At 59.1% G+C, this 15806-nt stretch overlaps 1 protein-coding gene across 1 annotated transcript in view; it reads right to left on the bottom strand.

Annotated features, from left to right (window-relative positions):
- Positions 1–1332: 1332 nt before the first annotated feature.
- Positions 1333–15806, bottom strand: part of HTT (huntingtin) — a 146033-nt gene continuing 131559 nt past the window's right edge. Inside the window, 13 exon segments of the mRNA XM_045056956.1 lie at positions 1333–2094; positions 2975–3135; positions 3332–3494; positions 5232–5337; positions 5751–5964; positions 6092–6206; positions 6371–6561; positions 8930–9085; positions 10819–10948; positions 11054–11184; positions 12777–12859; positions 14197–14336; positions 14685–14839. Of these exon segments, the coding sequence (XP_044912891.1) occupies positions 1881–2094; positions 2975–3135; positions 3332–3494; positions 5232–5337; positions 5751–5964; positions 6092–6206; positions 6371–6561; positions 8930–9085; positions 10819–10948; positions 11054–11184; positions 12777–12859; positions 14197–14336; positions 14685–14839 (1959 nt within the window). The 3' untranslated portion in view covers positions 1333–1880.

A 15806-nucleotide genomic window follows, 5' to 3' on the forward strand; every position in this document is an offset into this window, starting at 1 on the left:
TGGGAGCCCAGAGGGAGCGAGGGACAACGCTGACTTCCTTTCCGTTAAAGTGCCCTTACGGTCCTACGCATCAAACACGTGACCCAGTTCTATCGCTCGTGCCCTGGCGCGGTGGGGCCTCTGCAGGGCCTGGTGGGAAAACCCCACACCCCAGTAGGCCCCAAACTGTTGTTGCAGGAAAGGGCAGGAAAGAAACAGAGCTCTGGGGCAGTGGGGGGGAGCTCGGGGGTCTCCAGGCCCTGCAGCTCGCTGTGTGGCCTGCAGTGGGACGTCAGGCCTACACTCAGACACAAGGGTCGCTAACCACATACCGAGACTCGTTCTCTTTCTTCTCTGCAGACTCTGGAAGATAGCTTCCAAATTATCTCCACTTACCACGTGAAATACCCAAAACGCTGTCTGCACTTAAACTCAAGACCAAACTGAGCAGCCTGGCATTCCACCACATGACTGGCCTCCCTCTGGGGGCCGATGGCAAGCACAGCCCCACTTGTAGGCACCCGAGCTCCTAAGCCAAGGTCGACCCAAATGTCCAGGCCTCGTTTGCATTGAACGACTTGGCTGCTTTGGGGCTGGAAACAGAGCTGGTCCAGTGACCTGGGTCTGAGGGGCCATGGGCTGGCCAGTCGCTGTCCTACCCTGTCTCCTTCCTGCCCCTTCCCCCGAATGAGCCCCACCACGGCTCCAGGGGCATAGGTCTACACCCTCCCGGGCTGGAAGGAGGCCTAGCAGATGTGCTGAGCTGGAAAAGGGGCCAAGGAGCTGCTGGGGCCTTTCCCTAATGGTTGCCAAGAAGCCAAGCTTTGCTCATGACCAAGGCGTGCAGACAAATGTAGCTCCATCACACGCCTGGGCCCTAACAACACAAGAGGGGCCACGTGGGAAGCAGATCCCGGCCGCGGCCAGACAGCCCTGGGCAGCCGTACTCGGCTTGGGGACAGGAGCTGGAGGGCACGAGGGCTGGAGACAGGCTGCCCGCACCCAGGCAGGCTGGCCTTGTCAGCTAGGTGCCGGCAAGGCTGTCCTTTGCTGCTGAGTGGGGGCTCTCGAGCCGTCCTAAGGACGAGGGCGCCACGGGCAGGCACGGGACAGAGGAGTGGGCACTTTCCGGTCCCCAACGTGTGGCTGTGTGAATTGTGATGCAGACGTCGGATCAGCAAACGTCTCTATGCTCTTATCAGACGTGAACGGCGTAAGGACGGACGGACGGAGCACGCCGCAGAGCCCACCGGCTGTTACAGGGGAGGACAAGGACCGGCCGGGGCGGCTCGGCGAGGGCTGTCACATGCAGCACAGACTTGCGATGCACATACTCTACGCGGGCATAAAAAGTTACCTTAAAATTAATCTCTTTACTGATATAATTAAATTTTCAATCCTGAGAAGAAAACAGAGAAAGGGAAGCACGGCGCTGGGGGTCGCGCTCCCAGCCCCCCCCACCCGCACACACCAGTGCTCGGTGAGGCCCGACCCCGGCTGAGCCGCGGAGAGCGCTCTCGAAAGCCTGATGGCGCCACCTTCTGCCTATGGGACAGCAGAGAGGCCGACAGCCAACCTGCAGGACCGAGGACATTCGTCCCAGACGCAAGAGCAACCACGAGCAGGCCGGGCGGCGGGAGGAGGGGACACCTGGGCGGCTGGCATGTGACACGAGTGCAGCACAGAGGGTTAGTGACACACAGCTGCTCCCGCTCCCCGCGAGGACTCGGGCGCGGCCCCACGCTGCTGCACGTGTTCCCGGCACGCAGCCTTGCCGCCAGGGGGCCCTTCCGCCACAGGGCAGAGACGGACACCGCCTGCCCGGCCACGGGGCCGCTCGTGTGTGGAGCCACGCCGGCACGGGCAGGCCCCCGGGCTCTGCTGCTGCCCCACGTGGGCACTCAGCACGAGGCGACTTTGTGGACGTTCCGCAAACAAGTCAACAGTCGATGGTATGGGTTTCCCGGAGCCGCGACCACCTCGAACACGGACTGGAAGGCCCGGCGGTCCAGCTCCTCCTCTATCTGGTGTCTGTAAAAGTCTGTGGCCACCAGGCAGAAGAGGTTAACGTCCACTCGCTCCAGCTTGCCCATCCTGCTGATGACGTGGGGAAGGCTGGCAGGGGAGTTAAGGGAGCAAGGCTCGAGTGAGGGAAGAGCGGTCTCCCAGGTGCGCCTCCCCGTCCTCACCAGGCTGTCCTCGCCCGGCACAGGTCGGGGCCCAGGAGTCCCGAGAGCCACCGGAGCAGCGGCCGGCAGACCCGGGTGGCACGGCTGGAGCTGCCTCCCGCCTCAGCTCCCACCGGCTACGCGGGCAAGGCTAAAGGACGCTGCCCTGCCCCGGCTGGGGGAGCTCCAGGGAGAGGGTGCTCCAGTCCACAGCACTTACCTGGCCCGGCTCCCTGCTCGGCGCCGGCCGCGGCCGCGGCCGCTCCCACAGGCCCCGCTCCCGCTCGGTGAGAGCAGAGCCATGCCCCCCCGGCCCGGGCCCTCCCGGCAACACTGAGCGAGGCCGGCCGCCAGCAGCAGGACAGCCGTCTGCTCAGAGACTCTGGTCTGTCTTGGGGGAGGGCTGCTGGAGGAGAACATCCCCTTTTGGCAGCCAGCGTTTTTGGGGGTGGGAACCAGATCTTCACTGAAGCCTTTTACCCGAGAGGATGACACGGGGCACGATGACAAGGAATAATGAGAAGCAGCATCAGCCACCACCCCAGCTGCACGGGGCCCTCGACTGGGGACGGGGCGGGAGGGAGGGAGGGAGGTCCACAGGGAGCTGGGGCCACCCTCCCGCCCCTCCAGGCGGTCCTGGTCAGTGTGGCAAACGTTTCCTTATCAAGGCTGCACCCCCCTCAGGCGTAAGGTATATGTCATTTTGACATCTGAGTTTCTGGCAAAGGTTAGGCTCCAAAAACTTTAACGGGAAGCATCAACCCAGACACAGACAGAAGAGACCACGGGACTGGTAAACGGGCCCCGGCCCGGACCCGGAAGGATACACGGCGGAGACCCAGGGGCTAGTGGAAGCACTGACGAAGAAGCAGGAGAGGCTCCACACAGCCATGGCCACCGGGCTCCTCTGGGTGAAATTGGAGAGGGACAGCATGACCCAGTCCCGGACCATCGACGACTGCCCACTGCTGTGCAGGGTCTGGAAAACCTGAGAGGACGAGAGGCCCAGAGGGTCAGGGGCCACAGCTCTACCGAAGCAGGGGTGCTGGGTAAGGGGCGCTGCAGTTTGCAGGGTGAGGAGTGGGGCCCACCAGCACCTGCACCAGGTCAGCGCATCCAGATGTTAAAAGGCATTCGGTCCGGAAAGTCGGGGCATCCCCTGGCCCGTGACCCCGTGCCCTCACCTTGTACACAACGGTGGCCATGAACTGTGGGTATGGCTGCTGGTTGGACAGAAATTCCCCAATGACTTTGTTCATGACATCCTGGGGTGGGAAGAAGTCATCTAAAAACTGAGGAAGGATCCGTGCCACCACTCTGGCTTCACAGGGGAATCCTTTCCTGACCCTAAAAGGAGGGGACACAGGTCAGAGTCTGGCCCCACCTCAAGAGGGCCTCATGTCTGATGCCAGCTGGGGGGCGCCCTGGGTCCCAGTATGTTACAAACGTGTTGCAAACAGGCAACCCCCTCCTTACTGGCCTTACCAGGCACCTGCAGGTGAAGGCACGGCTCGCGGCCCCCCAACCCGTGTGTGGGCTGAGGCCTCAGAAAGGGGTTTCAAGGTCGTGTCAAGTTATAAGCAACAGGGTTTGAGATGGTGACATTAGAGATAAAAAAAATTTCATAAGGAGAACACCATCCACGTTCCGTTCCGTTTCCATCCACGTCCAAATGCTGTGGGTGTCTCAGCACCCCGTTCTGATGCCAGACCTCTGCAGTCAGCAAGGACCCCTCTTACCTGACCCCTACCCGCACACTCTCCTGCTGATGCCCTCCACGCCCCGCTGCCCCAGATACTACAGTGAGCACCTCGAGCGATGCCTTCTGGCCAGGTTTCTCCATTTGTGCCCACAGAGGAGCCATACGCCGCTGAAAAGTGCCAGAACGGCCCCAGAAACGGGGCCCATGCCTCCTAGGCATGCCCAGACCCCCCCACCTGCATGCCAGCTCTGGCCCAGCAGGGGCGAGGCTGCTGCTCTGGACGACACCCACAATCAAAAGCTACCTCCCATCAACTCAGTGTCCCCCCGCCTGACATCTGGAGAGTGACCACACTGCATGCCTGACAGCACTCGCTAAAATGTTGGTGTATTTTGTTAGCCCTGGGATGCAAGGTCCACGAAGGCAGGGACCCAAGTGTGGGCTCCCCTGCCCGTCACCTGGCTGTGGTCGGGCTCGACAGATCTGTGTGGAACAGAAGATGGCTATAAACACTCATTTTAAATTTCAACACAGAAACAGACTGCAACGCTTGGCTTTCCAGAACACCTCATGTGGACCGAGCAGACGTGGGGAAAGCCTTGGCTCAGCGTGCTCTTGTGAGAAAAAGCCAGAAGCCTCCTGCTGACTGGGCCAGAGGGACAGGCCAGGCTGAGTGGTGCAGAATGGGCCTCCCAAGGCTGCAGACGCATCACGTAGTCTGCACTGGGAGGCCTGGGGCAAAACGCAGGGTGCGGTCCTGGGGAAAGAGCCTGACAAGGTGCCCAACCCATTTTCCAGAGCTGGCAAACTGAGCCGCCTCTGGACACAAGTGCACACAGTGGGGGGTGGGGGGGGGGGGGGGAGGTGGTGGCAGGGATTAATTACCAAGCTCTCAGAGATACTTTCCTTTGCTGTTTAAATCTTTACCCCGGTCTACCGAGCACGACTCCTGCAAGCCGCTGTTAATGGTGCTCTGGGGCTGTGCTCCCCAGGCCCAGGGCAGGGAGTGGGGGGGAGGGGGTGCGGGCCAAGCCTGCTTTGATGGTGAGACTCCCCGCCCAAAGGCAGCAGTGTCCCAGACATCTCCATTACTGCTCAGAACTCCACGTGCCTGTCCGGTTCACATGCCCCACCCGATGCCTCCACACTGACAGGGGCTGCCCCCAACCTTCACGGGAGAGGGACACCCCAAGCTCCCCGGTGCTGGGGCCCAAGGACTGGCCGCTCCCGCAGAGCCACGTGAGGCGTGTGTGCAGTCAGGGGGAGAGCGGGGAAACCACGGGCCACGGGGGCAGGGCTGAGAAGGGAGCAGGTGCGTGCGAAGGCAGCTGCTCCCGGCGAGCGTCCCAAGGCAGCTCAGGGCAAAGGCGGGCGTTTCTCACCTGTCGAAAAGAACGGACACACGCTCCATAGCCACGATCACGGACTCGCTGTCTGGGGCGGCGGGGCTGGGGTCTGAGGTTCTGCCTGGGCTGATTTTCTCCTTCCCTGGAACAAATCATTGTGTACTGTTACTTGCTCTGAAGACCACGCCTTGAACCCACGTGGGAGTTCAACGAAGCCTGAGAAATCATGTGAAATCAAGTGACAGGAGAGCTCAGCCGCCCAGGGCCTGGCCCCCCCCATGGGTACATGGGGTGCAGTGGTCAGTCTGCAGACCTGCTCCCTGGGCTGGGCTCTGAAGCCTACACAGCAATGCGGCCTTGAGCCAGTAACCGCAAGCCCCTGCTCTAGAATCTTCCTGAAGTGCGGTGGGGTCGTGGGGTCTGTGTCCAGGAATGAACATGCTTCTTGCTCACTTGGACAGCAGATCCGTATGGTCTGGAGTTCGGTGGCACTGAGCTGGCAGGCACAGGTGGGCCCGGGCCAGTCTCTGGGGCCCCGTAGCCCACACCCCGCACCTGTGTACATGCAGGTGAGCATCAGGCCCAGGGCAGCCATGGCCCGGTGCGGGCTGTGCACGTTCACTCTGTCCACACTCAGCTTGACCAGGGACTCAGCATCCAGCCGGCACAGCTGTTCGGAGAGCAGAAGACGCTCCAGGCCCCGCAGGACGCAGTGGTAAATGATGGACGGAGTGGACTCCTCACTCCCGGACAGCATCACCCCACACATCTGAACACAAGGAAGACTTCTGGGTCAGGCCCCCGCCGCTCGTGCTTGCTCCTCTGAGAGTACCACCCGCAGGGGACAGAGCGCGCACACACGTCCGTTCCAGAGGAAGGCGCCCAAGGCCGCTCACCTGAATTACTGACGCAGAGAATTCTGGGCCTACGTCCAGGGGATAGTTCTCAATCAGGTAGAAGGCGGTGGCACACATCACCAGCACGTGCTGTTGGCTATGAACATTCACGCAGCTGAAACCAGGAGATACGGGCCGGTCTGACGGTGCGTGTTATGTAGCCAGGACCTCCGCCCCCGTCCCCACGGAAGGGGGCCCACCTGGGCCCCAGGACCCGGTGTACGACCCCGCCCTTCCCCCAGTCCACGCCAAGACCCCCACGCAGCCACTGCCACTCACTGGGCTGCCCCTTTGAGGTTGGACAGGAGGTAGTCGCTGATGACAGGGACAAGCTGTTTCGCTGTCTCATCCAGGAGGTCACACTCCAGCACGTAGAGGGCGCCATGCAGGGCCCCGACCCTGCTGGGCAGGTGGCTGCTCCTCAGTGTGCTCTCCAGCAGCCGGCTGACGGGCTCGGCCACGGCCTTGTCCTAGAGCACAGGCACAGGAGCAGAGGCTTGCCCACGACGGATCGGGAGAGGCCAACGAGGGGCTGACCTAAGCTACAGAGGAAGACTGGGTGCAGGAGCTCCGGCAGCAGGCCCCCCAGAGGCCCCTGAGCGGGCGTCCGGGCACCCGGCTGGCGGGAGCGTCCCCGGCTCCCCCGCTGACCAGAGCAGCCCCTGTGCCTCACCCGGTCACGCCAATGCTGTGTCCGCGCAGACACCTTCCTCCCGGGGGCCTGCGGTTTGGGCCGCGCCAGGGAGAGTGGCCTGAGGGACCGGCCGCCGGCGGGAGCCCTGCTCTGTGTCTCTAATGCGCTCCCCTGGCGGCCGAGACCCCACACGTGTTGTCACAACGCGCCCCACCTGACGCCCCGGGAGAGGATGCTGGCAGCTGGCGTCTGCTTCCTCGGGACCTGCCCCCCTGCGCCCCCTCCCCTCCCTTTACCCTGTGTCGATTGTGCTTCGATTTCACCGGGGTAAATCCAGCCATGAGTATATGTGAATCCTCCCAGAAAAAACGCAGGGTGGTCTTGGGGACCCCTAACGGTAGTCTGCACTGACCTGAACCAAAATACTACCCGTGGCCGTTAGCACCCTCGACACAGTAGGGCGCAGCGGAACCCTCGCGCTCCATGCCACATGCCTCCCTCAAGACGCTCCTTTTAGAGAAGAGGCAGCCACAGGAAACGGTGTGGAAGTGGGGGTGACCCCAGGGCTCCACAAGCCACCCCACTTGGGAAAGGTGGCTACTGGCACCTGAGGGTCCCTCCAGGCCCCGCCAAGAGCAGACGCACACGCACCACGGCGGTGCGACGCTCTCCTAAGGACGGTTCCGCCGTGCATCCAGCCCCTGCCTCTGGAAGCACCGCCAGGACGTGCAGCGAGGGACGCACACTTCCTGACACCGTGTAAGTGTCTCAGGAGGAAAAGACAAGCTTCGGAGCGCGGCTGCCTGCACAGAGGCCCATGCATGCACGTCAGGGTGGGGAGTCTGTGTCCATGCAGCAAGTCTTGCCTTAGGGTCTTCTTAGAAAATGATGATTGTTTATTTGATTTATTGACAACACAACATTTGTCTAGGGGGACCTGGGCCTGAGCACAAAAACACAATTACAATGAAAACGAACCCAGCAGCTGAAATCCCCCACAAAGACAAAAGGACCCCTTCAAGTCCAGCTGCTTTGACATGTCTCTCGACGCCCGGAGGGCACACACTTTGAAGTGATGTGCTCACAGAAGGCAGGCCGACGGATTCATTGTTTCTGTTCCCTGATGGTGGCACCAGGGCTCTGGCCACCCAGGATGGATGATACCTGCCTGGGCACTTTGGGTCAGAGGGATGAATTCTACGGGGGAGCCAAGCCAGGAAGGGGCTAGAGTCAGGGCTCTGGGCCACAGACGTGGACTCAGACCTCTGCCATGTCCTATGTGACCTGGTCTCAGCTTCCTGGGGCCCAGATGAAACAAGAGCTCACCTTTGTGAGACTGGGTGAGGAGACCTGTTCTCGTGGTCACTGTCAGGACAGACAAGACCGAGCGGGAACACGGGGGAGGCAGAGGGACCGGACCACCGCGCCCCACACAGGGACCCAAGCCCCTGGTCGTGGCGGCCCCTACATGCTCGGTGGATGAATGAGTCTCCACCACCAACGTGAAGATGGGACTCCAGGAAACAGGGAGGCCCCACAGATCCCGGGTAAAGGCTACGTGCAAAGAGCAAGCACACGCCAAACCCGCACAGCCTGGAGTCCAGCTGTTTCCTTCTAACGGCGGAGGTTCTGTCCTTCCCTCCGCTGACCAGAGCAGGCCCCGTGCAAACGCCTTCATGTGCTCACATCACGTCCAGTTAGCCTGGACCGCGTGGTGACGGACGCACAGAAAAACGGGAGCATGCCGCGCCGGCTGAGCTCTGATCGACTGGGCGCAGAATAAGGAAGAACGCAAAAGCAGGCAGTCTGCCCTCCCGCTAACAACAGACAATGGCATCCGGACATGGGGGACAAATGCAGGGTTTCTGGGGTAAAATGGCCCCCGGGAGGGAGGTCTGTTGGCGGGAAGCACGGGAGCCGGCAGCTCTTCAGCAAAGGGGTGTGTGTGGGGGGGAGGCGTGGGCAACTGAGGAGGAGGGGCCGGTCGTGTTCGCGCTACCCACACCGTGATGACCCAGAGCCAAGGGGTACAAGAGCCCTAAACCAAGGCTCACCCACCATAACACGCTTCACGGTGACCTGCAGAAAGGCAGGGATGTTAGAACCGAGTCCTCCCACTCTCCTTCCGGGTCAGGCCTTCCAAGGCTGAGGCTCCCTCCGGCCACAACATGCAGCCAGTGGCCTCCGCACCGCCTGGGGCTTACCATTCCGAGGACGGCAGCCGCCTTGCAGGTGGCAGGCACCAGGTACTGAATGAGAATCTCGTCTTCGGCAGGGTGCGCCCTCCTCAGCTCGGTCAGCGTCAGATACATCATCTCAAACTGGGTGCGCTCAGTGAACAAGTCTGAGACCACTAGGAGCTGGGGACGCAGAGCATTCAGACAGGAGGTAAGCCACAAAGTCCAAAATACATGTGCCAACATCCCCGAGACATTTAAATATGGGGACTGACAGGGGCCCTGACTGGAGACGTACAATCCAATGGGAACAGGTAACGTGAAGAGCGGGCCACCCAATATCTTCTTCAAATCCCCCTGCATCTGTGCGGCCCACCGGGGGCGAGCGCCCAGATCTTAGTCACGACCGCGGTGGAACCGCTGAGAAGCTCTCTAGCTGTTATTCTGGGCAGCAGAGGGGACGGGCTCTCCAAAGCCCTGGGACAGAGGAAGGGGCAGCTGTTTCAGAAACAAAAGCTTGGCAACTCAGTCTCCCCAAAATGTTCAGTTCTCTGTTGTTCACCTCTTCACATGACACCACCTACGCATAAGCGTCACTGAGGCGAGTGCGTGTCTGCTCTTTAGGGACGCTGCCTCTCCTCAGAGGCCCCGGAGGACAGCGGGGCTCAGCAGGTCGCCACAGCAGCCCTTCTGAAGGTGGACGTGGTGGACCCTGGAGGACCTCCCGGGTTTCTCAAGGTCAGAACCACTTTTGTGGAAACATCAAGACCCTGATCCGCCTTTTCACCTCTGTTCTCCTCTGACCACAGGGCGGTGTTTTCTCAAAGTCCTTTCGTATTACTATCAGGCTGAATGCGGAGCAGATAGCCTGGAGCCTGCTTCAGATTCTGTGTCTCCTCTCTCTGCCCCTCCCTGGCTCAATCTCTCTTTCAAAATTAAATAAACATGTAAAAAAAAAAAAAACAAACCAAAAAACCCCAAACCTCAAAAACTATCACTGTTATTTCAAATGGATTAATAACTTACAAAAAGGCCTTTATTACAGGTGCTTTTAATTTATTGATAAAAAAAAATCAAACTGTAAACTTTTATTACAAATTAAAAATGAAATTCTTAAAACTCTCAACTTGACCAAATGGAAAATAACTTAAGAGCCTTAGAAGGTGTGAACTGAGAACAGCCAGGCTCAAAACTCCCGCCTGCAGGTACCGGGCAGAGGTGCCACCGAGGCCTAGGTGAGGGAAACCCATGCCGCAGAGACCGCGCAGACGGTTGGCGGTAGGGGGTCAATGGGCAGGAAACAGGGACCCAGGGTCTTCAGCTTCGGACTCCTGCTTGCTTCTCGCCAGACGATGGTAAAAATGCTGATGCGGCGTCTCACGAGGAGCCGTTTGCAAACCCCACAGATTTCACTTCCGGCACCGTCAACACTGACGGGTGTAACCCACTCTCCGGGGTCCCCGCGCGTGCGGCAGCCTTGGTCCGCAGTTGATGACGGCCCCACACCAGAGCCTCTCAAAGGGGGTGTGGTGGTGGCACTGTCTGCACAACTCTCTTCTGACAAACCCGACATTTAAGAAACAGACCCTTGTGGAGACAAACGCGGCTGTGTCACGTGGCCTCGAGAACCGTGGTACGATGGGACACGCCTACACTACTTCCACTGTACCGAAAAAGGCATCGATGGGCCACGTATTGGAAAATCGGAAACGGCCGCTCCACTGGCTGGAGAGCTGCTACAGGACCACCCTGCATCCGTGAAACCCCAAGAGTTCCTTCCCGGGTTCCCACAGACCGCAAACTCTGCGTGAGCGTGCAGTGTCCGTACTGGTGCCTACGTGCGAACACCCGTGTCTGCGTGTGTGCCGTCATGAGCCCCGTGCGCACGTGCGGGGCAACGGGGGAGGCAGACTTACAGATCGGACCACTTCGCTGATCAGGATGATGGGGGTCCTTCTGGCTGACCCTGACGGCAGGATCCAGCGACTATACAATTCAAGCAAAAACTGGGAACAGGAATGGATGTCGACTCCAGCCCGGTGCTTCCTGCAGAGTACGCAAGATGAGAGGCCTGTTTCAAGGGGTGCCCAATCACATCAAATGACTGATGGGAAATTTCAAATCGCTTGAAATGAACGGCAGATAAGAAACCTGGAGTTGACCGGCGATGTGGGTGGTGACGCAGACGTGGGGACGTCGGCCTCCTCCTCCTCCTCCTCCTCCCACTCTTCCTCTCTCAGGGGCGTGATGCTGTTCCCCAGCCACACGGAGTGAATGGACACCTTCAGGAGACAAGGACACAGGGCTCAGTGGTCAGGGCACAGGTGTCGGTCCCCTGAGCTGCACACCCCCGTGCCCTTCCTGTGCTTGTTCTGGGGATGGCGGCAGCAGTGCTGGGAACAGGAGTCGATCTGTCCACCGGGGGGGTGCCCCTCCCCCTCCCCCCCGGCAGGGCAGCGTGCTCCCATGTCTGCTCTGTTCACGAGGGGGCCCTCCGGCACATGGCATGGCATCCACACTGCCAGCGAGCGTGTGCTGCATTCCCACCACCATCCGGGACACCGGCCCCAATTCCCACTCTGCACGGACAGCCATCTCCCCTTCCGACCCCACCCGCCGTGGGGGACTGGCAACAGGAGGGCAGGCTGGAGGTGGCCACCATAGACGGACTAGGGGCTGCAAGGCCTCAAGCAATCTTCAAGCTCTGAGAGAGGGTGGCCCCCCCTGCTCCCCTCATTCCCCAACAGCCAGTGATGGCTCAGCGTGGAGGGATTCGGGAGCCAACTGGCCTGTTAGCAGGGCAGGGTGGGTTCAGGGCTCAGCCCCAGGTAAACGCACTACACTGAATTCTCGGCGGCTAGGCGTGAACACAGGTGCTGAAGAAAGGACCCAGCCGGGCAAACATCAGTGTACCAGAATAAGGCCAGGCGCCACCCCAAGAGCCAACGTTGCTCACTCATAGCCTGCTCCTCAGAAACACTCCCGTAGAAATGACACTGAGCTCCATCACCTCAACTTGTCTCAGGGACAGAAGCTTCTCTGCAGGGACAGAGCTCGGACGGCCTGCCTGTGACTCCTTGATCATAGAGGAACGTGTGTGGGCAGGAAAGGGTGGGACAGAGGAGGCCTGGGGTCTCTGCTGCAAGCCTATGCCCCGAAGGGACGGGGCTGCCCTCGGGACAGACCAGTATTTCCAAACCCTGCTCTGACCAGTGTCCTCTGCGACAACAGCTAACAAGAAAACAGTCCCGCATACCTGCTAAGTAACCCAGTGAGGTCTGAGAGGACACGGCGTGGACAGAGCAGCCATCAGGCTGCCACACCGAGTCCTTCCGCCCAGCACACACACCCTCACAGCTCCAGGGGCCACGTCCCTGTTCCCCAGCTCCTCCAACCTCACTGTCATATGCGTGACTGTCCTGTTTTTCTGATGAGTATAGTTCAAGGTGACCCACCCAGTAAGCCGTCACCTGGGGCCCAGAGCCAGCCCATCCGCCACACTGCACTATGGGACCACACTTCCCTCTGAGCTGGCAGCTGGGACACTTGTGGCGAAACTGGTGGCCCCTCAGAACGCGGGCCCCTCTCTGTGTTCGCCCCACCCGTGCCGCTCTCGCCCGTGTGATGCCCCGGACCCAAGTCTAACTCACACCATCTCGCTACCTTTGCACACGCTTACACCAGTACGTGCACGAGACCCTTTAAGTCCTCCTTGGAGTAGAGCATATAGGAACAAATAAAAGAAAAACGCTCCTTTTATTTAAAAACCACACGTAACTTTTCCTCTGGATGTACTAAATGGCCCGGATCCAAGGCTGACAAGGGACGGCGAGGAGAGCTGGGGGACGTGACTGGCCACGCGGGTGTGACTGACCTGGCCGAGCTTGTAGCTCATGTTCCCCAGCTCCCGCTCAGGGTTGATCTGCAGCAGAAGCTTGTCGTGGCCGATGAGGGCACCTGCGGGCGAGAACACCGTGAATGCTGCCCTGCGTGGCGTCGGCCCGGCAGCGCCTGCCCAGACCCGCTGGCAGGATGGCACAGCTCTGTAGAGCCCGGAGGGTCTCTGGGGTTTTCTCTGCCATTTTACAACCCATTAAGCTGGGAGAGCCAGTGGGGCAATAGTGAATGATCACTTTTTCTCTGCAACAAACCAGCTTAGGACTCTGCAGGGGAACTGCTGGGGGCCTGAGCTGCAAAAACCCGTCGGCAGCTGCAGATGGTGCGACGGCCCAGCAGGCGGGCACTCTGCTCTGGGGGCCAGACCATGTCAGTGGGCAACAGTTCCCAGGACCCTGCTTTGGTGCCCAGGCTGTCCAGCTGTGCCCACCAGAGTGGGGTGCAGGCAGAAGCCCCTACTCAACCGACCCATCTTTTCCACAGTCAGTCTTTTACACCCTCCACACCCCAGAAGAAACGACCCCTGCCCCTGGCTAACCCCTAGTTAACCCTTTGCCACATCGAGCATCAACACGCCGTCTTCCAAGAGGCTTCCCGTGCCCCTTGCCCTGGCAGCACGTGCTCTGCTCAGGGCTCCTGGAGCGCTGGCACTCCTCCTGGCACCTACTCTCTCCTGCTTCCTGTGACACCGGGTGAGGCCACTTCTTTCTCCTGGTGGGCATAATCCTCACTGGATCTATGGGCATCCAAGTTCACAGTCCTGACTTTAATTCAATGCCCCGGTAAGTACACTTCTACACAGAACGTTTTCTGGATAAAGCGTTTAAGGTGCTTAAAATCGCAGGATCTAACAATTCCTAAAATAAACTAGGGGGTCAGAAAAACGCTGCGCTAAAATATTATTTTTCAACAGAAAACGTGTGCGCACAAAATTCTCGTCTTGTGACCCAGGGTGACAAACTCGAGCGCCCATTTCAGGGCAGGCACACAGCCTGCGGTGCAGACAAAGCGGGCGCAGCGCTGGGGGAGGGGACGGCAGCCGGGGACGGAGAGCTCGGGCTCAGGGGCGCCCGGCCCCAAGGGGCTCTCAGAGAGTGCGGCCTGCCCCTGCCACGGCGCTCTCTCCCAAGAAGCTGGAGGTTCACGGGAATCACTGATGGACTCTGATTTTTCATGTGAGTGACCAGTTCTGCTTCCAAAGGCCTGACTGGGGAGAGACACGACTCCAGTTCAGTACCAGACTCGAGCTCCGCAGGGCTGATAAAATTCCCTGGTCCTGAGCAACACTCGTGGTCATGAATTAGGGCAGCACATTTAGTATCGCAGCCCCCTCTTTAGTATTTCGGGCACATTCTCATTCCGGCCCAGGGACGAATGGCCTGTCCTCCCACAGGTACCTGTAGTAGCTGGAGAGAGAGAAGGGACGGGGTCCCACGCTTGGTACAAGTGATGGGTGGCGACATTCTCTCTCTTCGAAACCATTGCTTGGATTTCTTGCTCCACAATTCCTCTGATAATGCTCAGCTTCCTCCCAAACCTGAAGTTCAGAACAAAGGTTAAAAACAGTATTTTCCTTCCATCGAAACCTCCAAAGCCAAAAACCTCAGGGCTTCCTCCAGCTTTGCCTAAAGGAAGCACAGGCACCGATACAGCAAATGGCACTTCCTTTGAGGCGATTCCTGTCCACGGGCCCTGGGCTAGCCCTCGCTCTGCCAGAGTCCGTCCTGAACACTCAGGCCTCACTGCCACGGGTCACCAGATCACCTCTGGATTTGCACCTCTCGCGGCAAGCAACACGCACAAGTGTTGTGTTTGTAATTCTGGCAACAAGCGCAAGGGCCCGGGGAGGAGGCGCCGGTCACTCTGTGTGCCTCGCTGGCCTCACCTGGTGTCGAGAGCTTTCAGGGGCTTGTTCCGGGGCTGCTGCTCCAGGCAGCTCACGGCCGGGTTGCCGGCCACGGGCACAGTCATCGCACTCAGCACCAGTGAGGTGATGGCCTGCACGGCCAGGACGTTGATCTGGGTCCTCTCCGTGTCTTCCTAGAAGGAGAGTCCACGCTTTACCAAGTCACGAGCGGCCAGACACCCACCTGCCCACAGAGCCTGGAGGCCACGGTTCTCAGGCCACGTGGTCTTGCGGGGAAGAGCCCCGAGCACTAGGGGCACACACCTCCCAGCAAGGGTCCTGTTTTGTCTGCCCTGATGCCGCAGCCTACACGCATCTGTGACTTGAAACGAATCTAATGGGCAAATGTCCACCTTTCAAAACAAGGTCTCTTATAGATACAAATCTCCAAACACAAATTACTTTTTAAGAAATTGCCCTGAAATTTCCTAATTTTAGGGACTTTGCATATGACAACCTGTTAATTCTACACATGAATTTAAAGACAATCTGGTGGCGCCTGGGTGGCTCAGTCAGTTGAGCGTCTGACTTCGGCTCAGGTCATGATCTCGCGGTTCATGAGCTCGAGCCCCGCACTGGGCTCTGTGCTGACAGCCCAGGGCCTGGAGCCTGCTTCAGATTCTGGGTCTCCCTCCCTCTCTCTGCCCCCCACCCCCCCCCCCCCCAGCTCGTGCTCTGTCTCTCAAAAATAAATAAATGTTAAAAAAAAAAAAAAAAGAAAAAAAGACAATCTGGATTTCTGACATATGTCTACTCTTTGAAATTCATTTCTACAAGTTTGTACCACACCTTCTAGCAGAATTAGGGACTCCTATCCCGTGACGTTCAATATCTCAGGCTTTGCCTTATCAGAACACGGCTTATGCTAACATTATAGTAACATAAGGTCCCCTGACATTCCAAGACGCTTGATAAATCTCTGCAAATGATGCAGGTACACACGCGTACGTGGTCTTTATAACGAGCCTTTTCATTCGATTCAACCTCCACACTGCACCTGAAAACTGATAAACGGAACTCACAAATATTTTCAAGATAGCGTGTAACCTTTCTGACCCTTAACATGTAATGCGCTACGATGAACTGTACTCCATCCACTGG

Source organism: Felis catus, chromosome B1 (genome assembly GCF_018350175.1).
Source record: "Felis catus isolate Fca126 chromosome B1, F.catus_Fca126_mat1.0, whole genome shotgun sequence".
NCBI classification, from domain to species: domain Eukaryota; kingdom Metazoa; phylum Chordata; class Mammalia; order Carnivora; family Felidae; genus Felis; species Felis catus.